Raw genomic sequence first — 18,297 nt, forward strand, 5'->3', positions numbered from 1 at the left:
TTCCATTAAATAAATTGTTCATATATATTCATGTGTTATTCGATAGACTGGCCCTCAGCATCATTATAATTGTACGTTGTGGCCCATTGCGATAAACAGTTGCACGCCCCTGGTCTAAACTCTAAATGGTTAGCATGAAAGCTACCGTACACTGTTATAGTTAGCGAATCACAACTGCTCGCTCTACTAGTGAGTGCTCAGCCTTATGCTGATAGCTGGGAAGAACACTCCATTCTTCACATAGCCTATTATTTTTTATTTATTAGAAGATGAATCACATCATCTTGTGTTTGGGGTTTTTCTATACTATATTTTTAAGGTGTTATATACAGCACATTTGTCCAAATTTTTGTACTTATTGTCTTCAATCTCAAAGACTATTAAATTTTATGTTTTAGGCTACTGCTTCTATATTTGTGTAAACCTCTATTATGTTTGACATGTAACCTATAGGTTTCGCTATGATGGTCAAAAATAAAATCAAACTGAACTTAGGAATTGTTATAAATTGTCAGGCCTAATCAGCTTCTTGTACTTATTGGCAAAAATCCAACTTTTGCTGCTATGTGACACAATCGGCTTTACAGAGCACATGGTAGGCCTAGTCTGCCTCAGCTTTTGAGTAATATAATGTCTGAGTTTTTCAAAATGTATGTACCGTAGTCTTTATCAATGATTGGTGCTGTGTAGACACTAATTTCTTTATATTTCTGAAGTCGAGGTACTATATTTCTGAAGTTTCTTTATATTTCTGAAATTGGGTTAGGTATGTTACAATTTTGTTTATTTTCTTCAATTTGTCATCAGTTTCATTAAGATGAGTTACAGAGGAGGAAATATGGTTTCTATTGGACGTGTGCTTCCATCAAATGCATTTAAGTACAACTTATTCCAGTATGCTTTGGATGGAAAAGCAAAGAAAATATTGCATCTGTTTTCGGAATCAGGTAATTATCATTACTTTTATCGTAAAGTTAGTTAATTAGTGGCTGATAAAAGAGTACCAGTATTAAGTTATAGTGATCATGTTTATGTTTAATAGTTAATTATAAGTCATGGAATTATCGAACAAACAAATGCTGCTTGCAATAATAGAAATATTTTTCAGTTTAAAAAGCTGTTTGCATTATTTCCTAATAATCAGAAAATAACTAGGCTATGTTTTTGTTGATAATTATTTTTCGATACATGGTTTTAGAGAACAGGCTATAGAGATTTTAGAAAGTTATAACTATTTTTGATGTAATTTATTTTGCTTGGCTTTTTTGCTTGACGTTGAGCACTTTTTGTAGTATTAATAGTATTTATTGTTTAAACAAAAAAGTTAAGTATATAAACTTGTTATGCTTTAATTTCTGTGCAAATTTATTTTCTTTGATTTGTGAAAATGAAAATGTTTTGACATCTTCACAATTGAAACATTTTAACTTAACTCCTGTGGCCTTCTGTATTACCGTATATATTAATAGTTTTAAACTAGAGATTTGTACCTTTGTTCATTCATGAAGTTTTCTGTGGTTGCTTGTTTCCATGTGACTTATAGTAAGCCCTGAGTTTGCATTGAAATATTTTAAAGTTTTTGTTTCTTGAAGGGGCAGATTTAAATGTGGATATTTGCAACAGCAGAGGACAAACTGCATTATTTGTAAGCTGTATTACTGGTCATTTCAAATGTGTAGTGACACTTCTTCAACTTGGCTCAAACCCAAATAAGTAAGTGATAGTTCACTTGAACTTCGTTTTGTAATTCAAATTTTATGGAAAATGCTGATATGCTATTATTATTATGTTGCATGATAAAAAAAACTTAGAATATTGAAATATTATCTTATGGTTTTTCTAATATCTTAAGACCACAGTATATGTAAAGCAAATGTATTATTGACTATTGTACCTTACATTAAATAAAGAACAAGATAACTAGGAAAATAATACTTTGGTTTTATGATGTCTTCCATTGTCTTAGGATATATTAGCATTAAAAAAAAGTTGGAGCGTAAGTTTTCCAGTTGGATGCCCTTCCTTAAATTAACTACAATTATAGACAGTGTGCTTGCCTTTACCTTAAAAGTATTTCCTAAAAGCCAGCTATGTCTAGCTAATTTTAGCCAGCCACTGGAGTTTTTTTGTTGTAAGATTGTACGTGGACCCATTTGTTAGCTTGGCGTGTAATTATTCTCTTGAGATCCATGGTACCACAATCCATTGATAACTACAATAGGCCTATCCAAAGTAAAAAAGTGCTATTTTTACCACACATTAAACCTCATAAACAAACTTTGTATATTGTATAGCCTATATAATATAGTATATACCATACTGTATGTTTCATAATTTTTAGACGAAGTGATGATGGGAGCACTCCGACACATGCAGCAGCATTTTCATGTAATCTGTCCCTTTTGCAAGTAGTTGTTGATCATGGAGGTGACTTAAGACTGCATGACCATCGTGATCTTGTACCTAAAGATTGGGCTGTTGAAGCTGGCTCCAAAAGAAATAAAAAAGTACTTAATTGTTTGTTTGTTTTTTTGTCTTTTTGTTTTATACGAACAAGTTAAGGCTTCAATGGTAAAATTTGGATTTAGTGTAGTGCTAAAGAAATGCTAACAATCTATTAAAAAGTCACATTTGACAGTAATAAACTTTTTCATACATACAAATCGAACATACAATACATACAATACAACCAAATCAAACTGTGCATGTATTGGCAAATATAAAGGTTATTGATTAAGTTGCAGTCATGCATGTTCACGAATCTTTTTGGTTTAGGTAATAGAATTAATTGACCGTCTTCATGACGAAGCAATCAGCACAATACTTTCCTCAAAGAATTTACTAACCTACAAGTACAACAAATCATCGTCAGCAAGCTTATCTAGGTTGGTGTCATTTAATGCTTGTCAGTTTAGAACAAGTATTGTTTATTGGCCATATTTTTAATTGCCAAACGTTATTAAAGTCTGTTGGTAACAGGATTTTTAACAGAAAACATTTGCAACTTATGAGAAGGAACTTTGTTTTAATTAGAACTGTGTAGTGTGTAAACTGCCCACTGAAAAAGTGGCTCGACTACCATGTTTACTAGGGTGTTGTCTATGCTTCAATAATGGTATACAAGTTTGTTGTATTGTTTGCAATAGGTTCAGTCCGATCGTGTAATTTCATGTCCGATAGTGTAATCGGACATGAAAAAAAAGCATTAGGTAAACGACCTTTTTGTTTCAGAATTATGGGAAGCAATGAGGCTTTGCCTATAGCTGCTGCAAAGCCAGCTCGGCAACCAAAAATTTTTAAGCATGGTTTTGGTGACTTTGTATCCATTCCAATGGTTTCAAGTGGGACTGGTCCAAATGGAAAACTGACTGAAGTTGGTTTTTTAGCTCTCACTCCAATCATCAACAAAGATCATCTTTTTCACGCAGCAACTGAACCATCCATTACATATCAGGTTGAAGTGAGATCGAATAGAGCTAAACATAGATTTATAAGCATTTTTATGTGTAGTTGGGGCTGTGAAAACTGTATTGTTGTCTGCTTGGAAATTTTGTGAATATTTTTCGAACCTTCTAATTGGGCGGACTATAAGTGGAAATCTGAACGGAATTCAAATACCACCAGACTACGTTTTTACCTCTCCAACGCCAACATTCGTCCCATTGGCCTGTCTCTTTCCAGACAGGCGTGGTTGCGTTTCAAGCGTATAAACACGGGCGTCGTGCTTATCCACTGAACCATGCATCTGTGGAGAATGACATCTTCCTTTTATTGTGAATGTGGTGCTGAGAAACAGACATCAATGATTGCACCATCTTTAACCACCGAATGTAGTGGGAGGTCTGCATGTTTTAGATGATGAAACCAAAGACTGGCTGCTCTCCAGTAGGTGCAGTCCGGGACATCGTCAATTTGGGGTGGTAAAGCGATAGACCCTCGGCCTCACAAATGCAAACCAAAAAGAAACTTAAGAATTATTTATACTATTTAAAAGTTTGTTGAATAAAAATTTTGAAAACTATGTTTGTTTATCTTTTTTACTTCCGAAAACAAACAAATCAAGAAAAATGTCTATGTCAAAGAGAAATTTTCTTTTGCTCAATATTTTCAGATAGTTGCCTACTCAATTTACGATAAAAAAACAAGTACATTTCAGAAAATGCACAATAATATACCACAGTTCCTCCTTAAGAAGTATTTTAGAGAAAAGTAAATCAGTTTTTTGCAAGACTTGGTGTTCCTCTAGGCTCCTCCTTGGTTCCTGCTGACTAATGGATTCTTGGGTTCTCAAGCTATAACGATCAAGAAGATTAATAAAGTTAAGAAGAAAGTGTCCAGGCAGTATGTTAACACGCATGATCTGCTCATAGCGGAACTAAACACGAACAGGTGAGAAAAATACTGTACCGCCCACTACGTTGTCGAGCTAGGCAGGACAAAAGTTCTGTTTGAAATAGCTATTTTTTATTTGAACAACAGTTGTGCCGCGGCGAAATTCTGCTTCCACTACACACTTCAAGTACACATCAGGAAATAATCTAAACAAAGAACAAAACTGAGAATAATACCAAACAACTATGAGAATTAATTACTATTTTTAATCGTAACTAACAAAGTACAAACAAACTCAAGAAACAGACAGAAAAGCTGCTAAGGCAATGCTGTAATAACTCGATGGAGCAGAATATTATAACAATAACGCGTAAGTTTAAACTGTTTCAAATCTAAATGCGGAAGAAAAATCGCCGTATTCTGTTAACTTCTCTTTGTTTTTTTTCTTCTCAGATTGTTAAGTCATCCGAATGTTCTACTCTTAATGGGGGTTTGCATGGAAAGCTGGAATGAAAAGTGTGAAAGCGACAACCAAGTCACCAACAATCTACTTGTTCCTCATTGTTTTGTGTACGAGAGAGTGTCATTGGGGTCGCTGTATCATCTTCTGCACGTCAAGCATCAGCGTTTACCACTCAGAGATTCAACCCTGCTCTTGCTTCAGGCATGTGACAAATTTTAAACTTTATTTGCAGACTAGGCTCAATTGGCGTATCGATTACTTTTGATCATGTTGATGAATCTTTTTCATTTGGATAGATTGTTCTTTTCTTAAGCTTAATAGCAATATGGATTTGGCATTTTTGTAATCTTGATTGAGAATCATCAGATTCGCTCTTAGAAGTAAATTCTAGAAATTCTATTGAAATTTAACCAGTGTAGTTGATTCTAACTTATCAGCCAGTTTCTGAAGATTCCAGTCAACTGTGTGGTTTCTTTCTACCTGTCTCGTTTCATATTACTAAAAGCTGTCTTTGCAGTGGCTATTCTAAATTTGTTTTTCGATTGAGACTTTAAATGAATTTCAGATTGCTGATGCTTTGTCATATCTTCATCAACGCGGTTTCATTCACTGCTGCATATCTGCCTATTCCATTCAAATTATCAACTCTTACACGGCAAAGCTGTCAGATTTTTACTATGCCATTTACAGGTGGAAAATATATTGTCTTAGGCATAGACCATTAATATATAAAGCGAAAGTTACATCTGTATTATTTTGCATTAACTTGTTATTGTTGCTGAGCCACCGCAATTCTTATATCAAATGCACTAAGTAGAGTTTCATAGTGAAATTTCTGAGTGGAGACCGTAATTTTGATTGAATTTTACAGTGAGAGTAATTACGAAAACAGACAACAGATATACCCAGCATTCAACCGTTGGTTGGCGCCGGAGATTTTAGCCGAAAAGCGCCCTTCCATTGAGAGCGATATTTACAGTTTCTGTGTAGTAGCCTGCGAAGCGATGTCAGGTTCAGTTTTAAAAGCTTTTTATAATTTTAATCTAACTTTTAGTGATTGTGATGCATTTAAAGTAAAAATGAAGACAGCCTCAGTCGAATTAAAAATTGATAACAGTATTTTCAGTGATATGAGCTTGCAAAGAATGTTGTGTTTAGCTGTTGTGTAAGTCAGTTGCAATTTCGTAGAGTAATGTTTCGTTTTGCAGCTGTAATTATATTTACGTTAGAAAGCCAAGTAGATTTTGACGCAGTTATAATCTACTTGAGTGGTAGTTCAAATTACTCATTAAAAAATAATAAAAAAACAAATCTGGAAGTTGAAGAATTACAGTGTTAGCACAGTTGTTGGCTGCAGCGTGTACTGTACAGCCAACAGGCATTAAGTTGAGCAGCGGTTACTCGTCAATACTAAAGCAGTGCTGTCCCAACTAGCAAAGTTTTCCACTTTTATATCGTATCAACGTTAGTAAGCCTAAGTCCTACAATCTACATTCTGTTTGAAACAAAAAAATGGTGAATTTTGCGATCTGGGGAAGTTTTTACAGTCTATAATAAAACACCTATTCTCAGGTGCGTTGCCATGGCAAGGATACGACCCGGACAGCATCAGACATCACGTTGTCGCCAAGGGGCATGTTCAGCCCATACCAGTCGAAGTGCCTGAGTATTTCCGTCCGTTGCTGTCACAAGGACTGTGTCTATCGAGACGAAAGCGCGCTGTTAAATTAACCCAAATCACTTTCTCACTGCAATACATCTACAAGGTCAGCAGCCAGCGAGTATAAAAAACTTAAAAAATTTTCGACAAAATCCAATAATTTTCTATTTTATCTTGTGTTTTTTATAGTTTATGATGCAGTCGAATTTATTTTTCAAGATGTTTCATTCCAAGTTCAAAATTTGTCTTTTAATATTAATTTCTAATTGGATAAAGCCTGACTTGGTTAGGTTTTAGAATAGATTAAAACGAACGTAAATTTCGTATCCACTTTCAAGCGTGACGTAAAGCGACTTGCCAAGACAGCCTCGTGCTCTCGGCTGGTGTCGAACCGACTTCCTTTTGAGCGCCGATGTTTCTATCTCTATCTCAGAACTGATGCACCTGAAATGCAGTGGCCAAAAGTTATTATTTTGATAATTCGTCAACTAGCGCAAATAGTTATCAACGAGTGTTAACTGCTTCGATTGTCTTTCATTTAATTATTTGTATATTTTAGTTTGGGAATATTTCAGCTTGCGAAGGAAACGAAGAAAGTGGAAATTTTTCTCCAAGTACGTGCCTAGTTGTGTTACCTGGACAAGTCAGCAATGGCTGCCGCCGAGATCTGTTTTATCACTTTATAGCTTTTGTGTTATTTATTTTTATTTTTTCATTTAAGTTGAGTTTACCTTGTACTATCACACTGGTAACAATGTTGTCTGTTGGTTTTTAACCGGCTTTGAACTTTGTCAGGCCTTTCACCAACGAAATGCGACAAGACGTTCGGAGATATGGGGCTGGACGTGCCTGATGCAGGTAGTACACGGTGCCAGGCCGTAGTTTTAAGATTAATTTTTATTTCTTTTAGCACAGAGCCGGTTGCTAGGTGATTGCTCGTTTTCCTGCCAAAAATTCACGATTTCCGAAGGTTTAAACGGGCATTGCAGCCTGGTACTACATTGTTTCCTACCGAAATCCCTAACTAGAACTTTTCATTTGACGGCAAAATTTAATTTGCTTGTATGGAATTGGCCAATATGAAATTGAGTTCTGTGACGCTATGTTTACTCTCATGCTTAGAGGTTCTTGAGCAGTAGACTCCAATGAAAAAGAACTGTTTGTTTAAAACGCATGCAAAGTATTTGTTTGTGATAAATCTCGATGTCAAAATTAATGTTTTATCCGCAACTCATTGTTTGTACGTTTGAGTATTCTTTATCAACCCTAATCCATTTCCTGTTTTTTTTTTAATCGTAATCTTGGCAATCTTTTCAGTTCCCTTCGACACCCCGGTTGGTAGAAAGCCTCAACGGTTAGTGGAAACGGATGGAAAGTCACACTCAGCTGATACTCCGAACACGAACAGGTGATACAAACTGGCGTGAATGAAAACACAGAATTATAGCCAAAGATTTTGCTAACAATTGGTGTTTCCAACGTAAATATTGGAGGAAACCTGCATTTAGGCAACAATAGCATGATGCTTCGTATCAAGGGTCGGCTGCATAGCCGTGTGGTGAGAGCACTGGTACGGCACTCGAATGGGTACCGGTTCGACACCGCTCAAGAGCATGCGGCTGTGTCTTTGAGAGGATACGTTAAAGACATGCCTGACGATTGACTTCCTTGCGTTCTCGTCCATTTAATCTAAATCTTCAACCATCGGTCGTAAGCCGAGATACCATAAAAAAGGGAAATTTGTAGCATTAACACTCTTGAATGCTAATTTTTGTTTAAATCTTAATTGATGCATGTTTCTTCGCTCTGGCTGCTCTTGGTTAAATTTTGGATAGACTCATTATTTTTTCGTTCGATTCCTCAGGTCCTTCAGTGTAGGCGACTCTCGTGTGTACAAGACTATGCCTCAACCGTCTATGGTAAGTTGCTCAACACTGAACATCTTGTTCAAGTTTGGTCAATTTTAGAACCGAATGAAGCATAGGAATAATGTTGCGACTACGGCGAGCCAACCCTGGGCTATAGTTCCAAGTTCGATTCAGATAAAGGATGTAGAATGAGACGGCATAGTAGGCTGAAAAGTATACCAACTGAACATGATCCAGGAAGTTTTCTCGTCGTTTAAAAAATTTGAAAAATATCTCAAATAGATTTAAAACTAACAGTAATACAAAAGCAAAGCAAACGAATTGTTTTAAGAGTAGGCAGTGGTCAGTATCCGTGCATTCAATATGCTACGCAAAGATCTACATCTACACTGTTCGACACGTGAATCATACTTATCTTTGCAACTTGCGATTTCAAATCGTTTTAAAACTCAACATTTGCTTTCTGTAATTTCACGCTTCAGCATTCAACGAGGTGCCTGTCTAGAAATGAGGCTAATTGTGCCAGAATTCAGCCGGTCAGTGTGCCTACAGGTACGTTGCCCATCCGTTAATTGATTAGTTTTGTTATAATTTACTTTAACGACAGCATTTTGCTGCTATTGCACTTGGCAAGTTGATTTGATTCTTCAAATTTGATTAATCTTTTGTGACCTTGTGACTCCATAAAAGGATCCAGATATTTCTTTATCAAAAGCAAATTACACTTATCACTTTGTCATTTTATTTTGTTTTATCAATATGCAGTGCCAATGGTAATTTGTAAGCCCAATGACCAATTCATTTGAAAATATTGTCGATGTGGCAACCGAATTTGCTGCAAACTGCTCGCAAACGTTTTCAATCGCTTTTCAAACTTTCCACTTCTGCCTGTGTCTTTTCCTTGCTTTTTTTTTTTTTTAATTTGTAATTCTTCCTCTGGAAACGTCGTCTAAAAGCAAGTTCTCAGTGCTCCTTTGGATTGCCATCTGGAAATTGGGGAAACCATTGATCTTTTTTATTGAAACTAATAGTTCTATCTTGAAGATAACTTTGAGTGGCACGGCACATGATTATCACATGAGATCTACTTTAACCAATCCTCATATGATATAAGATACCAGTCTTCATGACAGACGTGGGATAACGATATGAGAATATTTTTTTGCACCTCCTTCGATCATAATTACTTTTGGCAGTGCGTTTTTTGGGTATGCATTTAAAAATGGATGTCATTCGTTTGTTTATCCATCTAAAACGCTGAAATTGTGAGATAAAGTGACAAATTAGCTAGTTATCATGTGTGCCAAATCTCAGAACCACAGTAGCGTATTTAGTTTTTGAATAATTTGCAAGTGTCATATTTTTTGCCCCCCAATACTTTAAGCCAAATACAATCGAGTTATCTGTTCAGTTGGAAACCGCCAATCAAGCATCAGGGTATCGATTCACAGCGGAGACTTTTATCCAAAGGTCAACAATAGGTAATCCTGCACCAATGTATTCAACGGTTTTGAAAAATGTACTCTATTTTTTTTTTTTTTTTTGAAAATACATTTTGTCGCACTTTTGTTAAACCTTGTTTTAAAATGTAAATTTTGCTTAAATGTTAATTTGTTAATTTATTCAATGGAAGTGAGAAGTTGCTTCTTGTATTTCGCACCGACGTAGGTTTACGTTGTTCTGAATTCTGTAAATATGATATGAACCACTACGCGTAGTTGTTCCGCACATGTTTTACCGAGCTACAAAACAAAAAAGCAACTGCGTCCTCGAGAAGAGAAAGAGTCTGTCCGAGGCGTTAGAAATATTAATTTTCTAGCTTTCATGGTCGTTCAATCTAGATCTTTAGCCATCAGGCGTAAACTTAGAAAAAGACAAATCGTTTTTTTCTTCCCATAATGCAGTCCCGCTAGATGGCACTACAGTTGCTTTTTCTTAATACAGCACAACAACGTCTTTTTACGTTGTATTTGCAGCGACGATGACATTGGTTGCATTCATCCCGATCTTTGCAGCACTGACTCGGCCAACACCAGCGTGGCTGGGAGCAGCATATTTTACCCCAGCAAGAACTACGGTTCGAGGTTAGATGATGTTGACTGCACTCCGACGAAAACGTAAGAAGCTTTTGTTCACCGTTCATTCATTTCGCACGACAATCTGAACCAATGATCGGATCACAAACCTCGTGATTAAAATATTGAGCTGTTACGATTTAATTTTGAGAAAGATTAAAACTTGTTTAGGGATTACACTTGGGTTTTACTTACGAAAAGTAAAGGATTAGTTAATGTAAGCAAATTGAAAACCAACTTCACATTTTTTCCACTGGTAGGAGACTAAATCCTGCAATGGCAGCTCGTCCTAATAGGCTATGTACAGCTTCCTTAGTGAAATTGATGAATGTAAATGTAATGTAAAATATTTTGCAATCCATTGAAAATAGCCACGAGCCGCCACTGAAACCCTGCGTATTTTTTTAAATTGTTGATAGCCATATTAGCTGTCCTGTTTTAATTTCTTGGCATTAGTGATATACCTTGTTGCTGTTACCTGTCGATGGATATTTGTTTTTATTCGAAAAACAGAATTTTTGTTGCAATATTTCCACATAACGTTGAAATGACTTTTTAACAGCTTGCAGGTAGCCTTTGCACTATTCACCCTAACTCTGAGATGACTGTCCAAATTGTTAGTTTATTTCTTTTGAATCCGCTTGTTTTAGACTAGGCGAGGACGTTGCTTGTACTCCAGTGCACACCTCTGTCAAGAAAGAAATCGATAAAACGCTGCTGACCACTCAATGTTCAGCGAGTGTGCCTGACAAGGGAAGCAGCGAGGCGACTGCAGAAAAGAGGTGTAAGAGTCCTTATCCCAACCTCACCGACTGCAAGAGCTCGCTCGGAGAATACGTTTTGTCCGGGATGTCAGATATTCAAGGTTTGAGGACATACAAAGGAAGCGATGGTAGCGCTTTGTTTCAAATGGTGTGTGTGCAAGTAGACACTCACAAGCCAGCTAGAAAGTCAATCCTTTTTTACATTGATAAATCTGAAAAAAATTGTATGTTGGTTGAGTTATGCGTGTCTACGACTACGTGTCTTACCCTGTATATTACGTTCTCTCAGAGAATCGCTTCTTTTTGCATTGATTCAACGTATACAGCCGTCAATCGGTGATCTCTTGGCTAGAAAAGGACTCTTTCGTCAATAAAAGTTGAGGTTTATGTCAGCAACTGTAATGCGTGTCCTGCAATCGATTTAACTCTTTCTTCGTCACGGTGTCACCCCAGATAGCAAATTAGTCGTTTTTTTAGTCAGTCTGTTTCAGTTTGTCTGCAGACGTTTAATCAACGTAAAAACCACTGATGTACTGTCTGGGCAGATACTACCGTTCCGAAATGCGTGGAAACAGAACAATCTCCTGTGTCGGTGACTTCATCGTATCTTAGCAACGTCTTTCCGAAGTCTTTCGAAAATTCCCGATCGACCGAAGAGAGGAACTCGTTTGACCTCAAGAATCCTGTAGCTAACGGTACGTGTACGGTTTATTCAATTGAAGTACAAATTCCATACGTTATGCAGTGACAGCCAACAACCATTTTCCATTGACTAAGACTATCCATGGACTGCACTACCCGGCGACTACAGCACAGCGCACCAATGCGGTATACGTTTAAAAACTGGCTAAAAAATCACAAGCTGAACGCATGAAAGTATCAAACGACGACTATATCTTTGTTTTCGGCCAGTTCTGTACCAGCAAGTGAAACTGCTTCATTGCTGCAAGCACAAAATGCAAGCGGTAGTTCCATCATTCTTTTAAACTTATTAACTGATTTTCTTTTCATCTTTTCGAACTAATAAAATTGATTTTTTAGTATTTGATGTTTTTTTATTTATCTTGTGCAGATAAAGCTAGACTGAGCTCCGGGTCGGTGGTGAACGATATCAACTTCAACCCCCAGGGGAGGGACTCTCCACTGCACAACTCCGTCCAGAAAGTCCGCCACTCCCTGGTTGAGCTTTCCATGATGCTGCAGCCACAATCGGATCCCATTCTGCCCACTCATCTGCCAGGCGTGGATGCCAGTCCATCAGAACTGGTCGGAAACAAAGATGTCGTTGGCTCAGACCAACGTGATCGCTTTTTACCGGCAGTGCGTGACTTAACCAAACTACCAGAAGCTGAAGAGTTTGCTCTGAAAGTTCTTTCAGATGAAAATCTTAAATTTCCACAAACGACTTCTACGTTCTTTGACGAGGTTATCAGTGCCACAGGGATGCAAGGACTACAATCAGCTTCACCCGATCGGGAGAGCAAGAGATCCAGACATAACATTTCTCATGCAACATCCTCATCGTCTTCAGGCAGTTCTGAAGCTCTGAGTCAAAAATCAGATTTTGTGTACACGAATGTAGCCCAGTGGAAGCAAGCCGTCAAAAATGCGACCAGAAGACATTCCGGGAGGATAACACCAAAATCCGGGAGGAAAGAGGAGGCGGGATATTCTCCTGGAGCTGAGAAGCAAAGTTATCCGGAGATGGTGTCTGGGAATGCCAAGAGTGAAACAGGGCGGTCATCTGCAGATAGTCGAAAATCTGACAACATCAAAGTGCTTTTTTCTACTTTCAAACAACCGTGCAAAAGCAAAACAGAGCTGACGATAAAAGATCCCATAGTTGCAGGGTTAAACCAACAGAAGAAAAACTCCCTTGCGAAACCATACTTCCCTGAGTGCTCAACTGACAATTCCAGTCAACTCGCATCATCGCAGACAACGTCTATTGATGGTAAAATGCCAATGCCTCATCCTTCAGCATTTTATCCATATGAAGACGTTCTTCCTGTCAGTACCGAAGAAGAATCTCCTAAAAAGGTTTCCTTGAACAATCCTCATCAAAGGGATTCGTCTCCCAACGTCACTTCTGAGAAGAGATTCAGCATTTCAAGCGCGGATCTTGAGGAGATCTTTTCCAGCTTCGCTGATCGTCCCAGTGTTCACGAAACGGAACCAGTTTCCGAAGAAATCCGGCCACAAGAGTCTGTTTTGTGCAATCAACATCCGTCACATTTTTGCGGACTTGATGTTTCTGATGGGCCTCGGGTAGTCAGCAGAGAACCACCGCAAGTAGCACAACTTCCTAGCTGTCCGCCACGAAAAGCATCCAGCCGTAAGAAGTTAATGTTGTCCAAAGCGTGTCAGACAGATGGCAAAAAGGCAAGCCGTACAACCCAAATTGACGACAGAAACGTAAACTCGAAAAACAACCGTGTTGCTGTGCATCCGAGAAGTCCTCCTGTCGTTAAGGACTTTCTGCAGAAGACTGGCGACTGGACATCCATTCTCCACCACATGAAAAAGAAAAAGGAAACTTCCTGCGACATGACTCGGAAAAAGGTTGATGCTGAACCTTTAGCAACAAAAGAAAGAGATTCTAAACCAAGTGTCGAAAACGTTTCTGAGCCTCTGGAGGTGAAATATGATGCAAAATCTGCAGCTGGAATGTCGTGTCATGAAATGGATTTGGAGGTTTCTGACGCTGTTAACGACATAAGTAGGAATGCATTTGCTAGCTACAGTTCACCACAAACTACTCAATGTCCTAATGACTTGAAGACATCCAGCTATGCGCGTTCTGATGATGCGACGTGCTGTGTTCTGCAGGATGCTGACGCTAAACAGCCAATGATCTCTTCAACAAAATCTAACGAACAAGATTTAAAGTCGCGACCAGACCGTGGAGTTGCGGTTTTTAAGCAAACTGCCATACAAGACTGCGTTGAAATCGACAACATCCCTCAATTGACTCCAAGCAAAATGTCATTTCAAAATAAATTGTCGCTTTTTGAATCAAAACTCAATGCCGATTCGAAGCCGGTTTCTCCAGAACGCGCTTCCTCGGTGGACCAATCTGTCCTCCAAAAGATGTCAGGCATCCCATACCCTAAACCTATCTACCACACAAGCAGCCTGAAACAAGTTTGTGATCTCAAGCACTGCGTCCAAGCTAATATCACCAACACAAGCCAGAACTCGTGCGATTTTCACCAAGCTGAAAACACGGTGAGTAGTAGCCAGGCAGACGAAGGATCAAGGGCCTATGTAACCGCAACTGAAGAAGAAGATGACGAGTTGCTAACTTCCTCTCCTGCTCCCAACCTTTCATCTTTCAAGCAAGAAAACGATTTTGAAACTTCCACTCCTGTGCTCAATCGAACCAACAATGTGTGTCCGCTTCCAGCTGGTGACACACAAAACAGCTCCACAACTGAGGGTGAGATATCCAAAGTATCTCCATTAATTTCTCATCCACAAGTTCTTGTAAACACGGCACCGTCGTTAGCGGATGAGGATTCTAAACTGAAGCATTCTTCTGCAGTGAACATGAAGAATTATGTAGTGAAGAAGAAGTCCTCCCTTCCTCGTCTTCAATCTCTTCCTGATATCAGAGAAATCACGGATTTTGCTGATTCTCATCCAGGTTTCATCCAAACTTCCAACACCAATGAAGATCACTTAAAAACGAGAGTAGAAATCCTATGTCCCGATACGAATTTTAGTCGTTCAAATTCTCTCATCAGCGAAGATAGCTCCTCCAGCAGTGAACCTTTCAACGTGGCCAAAAACTCCCAACTAGAAAACGGAATCGACTCTTTGGCCAACAGCGTGACCGAAGATGTTCTTGGGAACTTGATGACATCCAACGAAGAAGACGAGCCAAGGAGACACAAAGAAGATGACGTGTGCGAGGATAGCGTTTATGTTGACGCTGATACCCAAGGTTGAGAATACATAATTTTTATTATCTTTTTGAAAATCAAATCCACGTAGCATGTAATACTTAGTCACTATCACATTGACGAAAGCGTCCATTACCTACGCGTGAAGCTTTACTAAAGTGAAACCAAGCTGCTGTTTATATGTTTGTAGTGGAGATATGATCTAATGATTAATGAAAAAGAGTTCCTGAAATATCATGGAAGCACTCGGGGGGAGGGGGTGTGTGTCAAAATTGGAATGTTGCGCTGTGTAGGTTAGCAAGAAAGTTATATTGTGGAAAGGGAAGCAAGAGGTAGCATCATGTGGCACCTGAGCTGCACACACCGGCAGTTTGCTTGAAACAGTTTATTTTTAGAATGAAAATTATCTCCCTGTTTGTCAGATTCCTGCTTTAATTTTTTTCGTTCTTATTATTAGAAGTGTCATTCACATGCATGGGCAACTGATTCCGACTTTTCCAACCGAACTTTATGTCCTTCGACAGGTAAAGATGCGGGAGATCATGCAATCCTTCAGATGTCAGATCCCGGGATGCAAAATGTAGGAAAAGAAGACCGCCCGTTCAGTGTGGAGTATCAGACCAGTATATGGCTGGATTCTCATGTGTCCGAAGATCAGATCCCAGAGTCAGACAAGGAAGTGGTTTCAGATTCTGTGCTTGATAAGGGAACGGAAACCAGTTAAGGTAATCCGAAATGTTCACTTACTATATAATCAAACACATTCTTGATGGATGTCTTTTTTTGGCTTGTGATACAAGGTTATGCGAAGGCAAAGCTTACCAAGTCAGCAAAAGGTTGCTGTTTTATATCGTTTCAACGTCGGTATACGATGATTTAAGGGGTAAATTTTTCTGGCGTGGTAATTTTTACAGGAGCTATGTCGAGATGGATTTCGTTTCTGTGATTTAAACTCTAATAGATTTGAACGTACTGGCTCGAGTTAAAATTCAAAGAAAATTTAATTCGAGAAAGGCGACCAGAAAGCTTTGGGTTGCCTCTGCGGTTCAAAACATGCACAATCCTGCCTTAAGTTATACGACAAACTCCATTTACACTTAGAAGAGGCTCTCTTATCTTAAGATAGAAGATATCCTATCAATGAATGGTAATAGCTATTCACTGATTTATTACTAAAGTACTGTAACTATTAACTCCTTAACTATTGATAAAGCCTTTTTGACTGTATGCGTACTGACTACAATGCAGGATCAAAATGTTTGATTAGGCTACTGGTACTGAGGCTTTTTTGTTTAAGCTTCAGATTTTCATACTTGGGCGTTTTAACCAACATGGCATGCTAGAGTCTCCTACAAATCAGCGGTTGTGAACTGAGCAAGCGACAACTGAGTTAGCAACATTTGAGCAAGTGGCTGAAGTTGGTGAATGATGAAACCGAACAAGGAACAACTGAGCAAGCTGAAACTTGGCATGCCACAAGTCAGCAAACTCAGTTTGACAAGCGATGACCAAGCAAGTCCGACGTGAGCACGTAAATCTCATTTGCTGACTTGGCTGTAGCTGAAATGTGCTTGCTGAGCTGTTGCTTGCCGAGTGGTCCGACCACCAAATGCTACGGTATATTCCTGTGTTTTTGAATAGACCATCCTTGTTAAGTTCCACAAAACGTTTACTCCCATCTTCGGTGTTTATTCAGCTGGGCTTTTTGTGTTTTCAGGTGCTGTCGGGTTGTCTTTGAAACCTCATCATTTCTGTCGAAGTAGCCTACATTGTACAGTTTTGCTTCTATGTGGTTAGCATCCATGTTAGACCAGATTTCATCCGTGTGTCAATGAGTGCATAAATTTGTCTAGTTATGTGTTATCGTTATAACGTTTCATTAAAAATGTTTCACATCCAAATGTAGCTTGTTTTCTACTATTGCTTATTCTATAGGTTCAGCCAAAGCTTGTTTTGCAGCAGTGTTTGGTAGGAGACTGGCCTGGCTGGTAAACTGATGTACATGTAGGTTGTATTTCTAATCTGCTGAAAAGACATACTGGCACCAACTCAAAAGCAGTCCCAAGCAGAATCAGCTCAATCACGGTGACCTGCATATTTTGGTACAATTTTAGTTAAGACTTAGTTCTTGTGTTAGGCTATTTGGTCTAATCATAATTTTTAAAATGAAACAAAACGAATGAAAAGCTACCCAAAAACAGATTTCGGACTACAGACACTTATACATAAATATGAAATAAGTTGTTTAGGCTACGTGCATCCTATGAAGCAGCGGATTGTAAAAGCCGGAAAATCACACCTGTTGGTGAAATGTTAGTGAAAAACTTTGAATTTGTTCTTTGTAGCCTAATCTTATAGAACCAAGATTGGCCTTGTCAGTGTCAGCTTTTGTCGTTTAAAATATGTGACGGTACACCCAATGACAATAGTACCTCTGCCAGTACGCTGTTAAAAAGTTTGAGTGGCACTGGCCTATATTTTCTTTGAATAAACTTTTCAACAGTCGGTTGCACATACAAAAATGTTTTTGCCCCCTCCTATCTGCTACTGTCTGATTGAAATTTTCTAAGATTTTTTTGTACTTTTTGCTGACTCGTAATGATATAAAAGCTTTTTGTTCCTTGGGGAAGCAGCAGAAAAAGCAAGTTAAAAAACGTCTAATCAGACTGTTAGCTATAGTGGTTAACAGTTTGAATATAATTGTCTTTGTTTTTTAACGTCTGATGTTAAAACCAATTTCTCGCTTAGGGAAGACAGCAAAGAAGGCGTTAAAATATAATTTTTGATTTTTTTTATTCAGACAGTTACTATAAGCTGGCAAAATTCTGCAGAATGTGACAAATCAGGCCATATCTCTAGATAGACATGGATTTCCTTTGACATTTTTTACAGACTTCTAACAAATCTATCACAAAAAGAACTGTTCTAGTGTTCTATTATGTAGGCTATCAATATGTATCGTAGTCTAATGTAATTCTTAAAGGTTGCCTAATGCCTACCTAATACCTAGGCTACTATAACTAAATAGGCTATTTATTTGCATCAGACAAAGTTGTCCATAACCAAAACAAACAACTTAATACAAACTGCAAATGCATAAAGATCACAAAAAAACACTTTTGATGTGATCAGATTAAAAGCTCATTGAACATCTACTGTTACAAATAGCCTACAATGAGCGTAGGAAGAATAATTTGAAAGTAGGCTAGGCCTATTCAGAACGATAGAAA

The 18,297-nt window shown here is 38.1% G+C and overlaps 1 protein-coding gene across 3 annotated transcripts; it reads left to right on the top strand.

Moving 5' to 3' along the window:
• Positions 1 to 817: 817 nt before the first annotated feature.
• LOC145767377 (uncharacterized) lies at positions 818 to 16,962 on the top strand. Of its 3 annotated transcripts, none has more exons than XM_082579186.1 (22): positions 818 to 947; positions 1,599 to 1,713; positions 2,342 to 2,507; positions 2,776 to 2,885; positions 3,232 to 3,454; positions 4,247 to 4,389; positions 4,786 to 4,996; positions 5,361 to 5,485; positions 5,667 to 5,806; positions 6,368 to 6,561; positions 7,015 to 7,069; positions 7,251 to 7,313; positions 7,773 to 7,863; positions 8,320 to 8,374; positions 8,806 to 8,875; positions 9,735 to 9,804; positions 10,300 to 10,440; positions 11,049 to 11,263; positions 11,708 to 11,857; positions 12,235 to 15,108; positions 15,592 to 15,792; positions 16,785 to 16,962. In XM_082579186.1, exons 1-21 carry the CDS (start codon positions 818 to 820, stop codon positions 15,789 to 15,791), a joined length of 5,541 nt encoding a protein of 1,846 aa, XP_082435312.1. In that variant the 3' UTR covers position 15,792; positions 16,785 to 16,962. The 3 variants fall into 3 exon arrangements, with proteins under 3 accessions (XP_082435312.1, XP_082435313.1, XP_082435314.1); XM_082579187.1 differs by having other exon boundaries at positions 821 to 947; positions 1,593 to 1,713; XM_082579188.1 differs by lacking the exons at positions 818 to 947; positions 1,599 to 1,713; positions 2,342 to 2,507; ... (1 more) ...; positions 3,232 to 3,454; positions 5,667 to 5,806 and having other exon boundaries at positions 4,282 to 4,389.
• The last annotated feature ends 1,335 nt before the right edge of the window (positions 16,963 to 18,297 follow it).

Source organism: Aplidium turbinatum, chromosome 3 (assembly GCF_918807975.1).
Source record: "Aplidium turbinatum chromosome 3, kaAplTurb1.1, whole genome shotgun sequence".
In the NCBI taxonomy this organism is placed as follows: Eukaryota; Metazoa; Chordata; class Ascidiacea; order Aplousobranchia; family Polyclinidae; genus Aplidium; species Aplidium turbinatum.

Coding starts and splice junctions, on each gene's coding strand:
- LOC145767377 (XM_082579186.1), top strand. CDS start 818: ATGAGTTACAGAGGAGGAAATATGGTTTCTATTGGACGTGTGCTTCCA. Junction 5,486..5,666: donor TTTTACTATGCCATTTACAG/GTGGAAAATATA, acceptor TGAATTTTACAG/TGAGAGTAATTACGAAAACA. Junction 9,805..10,299: donor TATCCAAAGGTCAACAATAG/GTAATCCTGCAC, acceptor TTGTATTTGCAG/CGACGATGACATTGGTTGCA.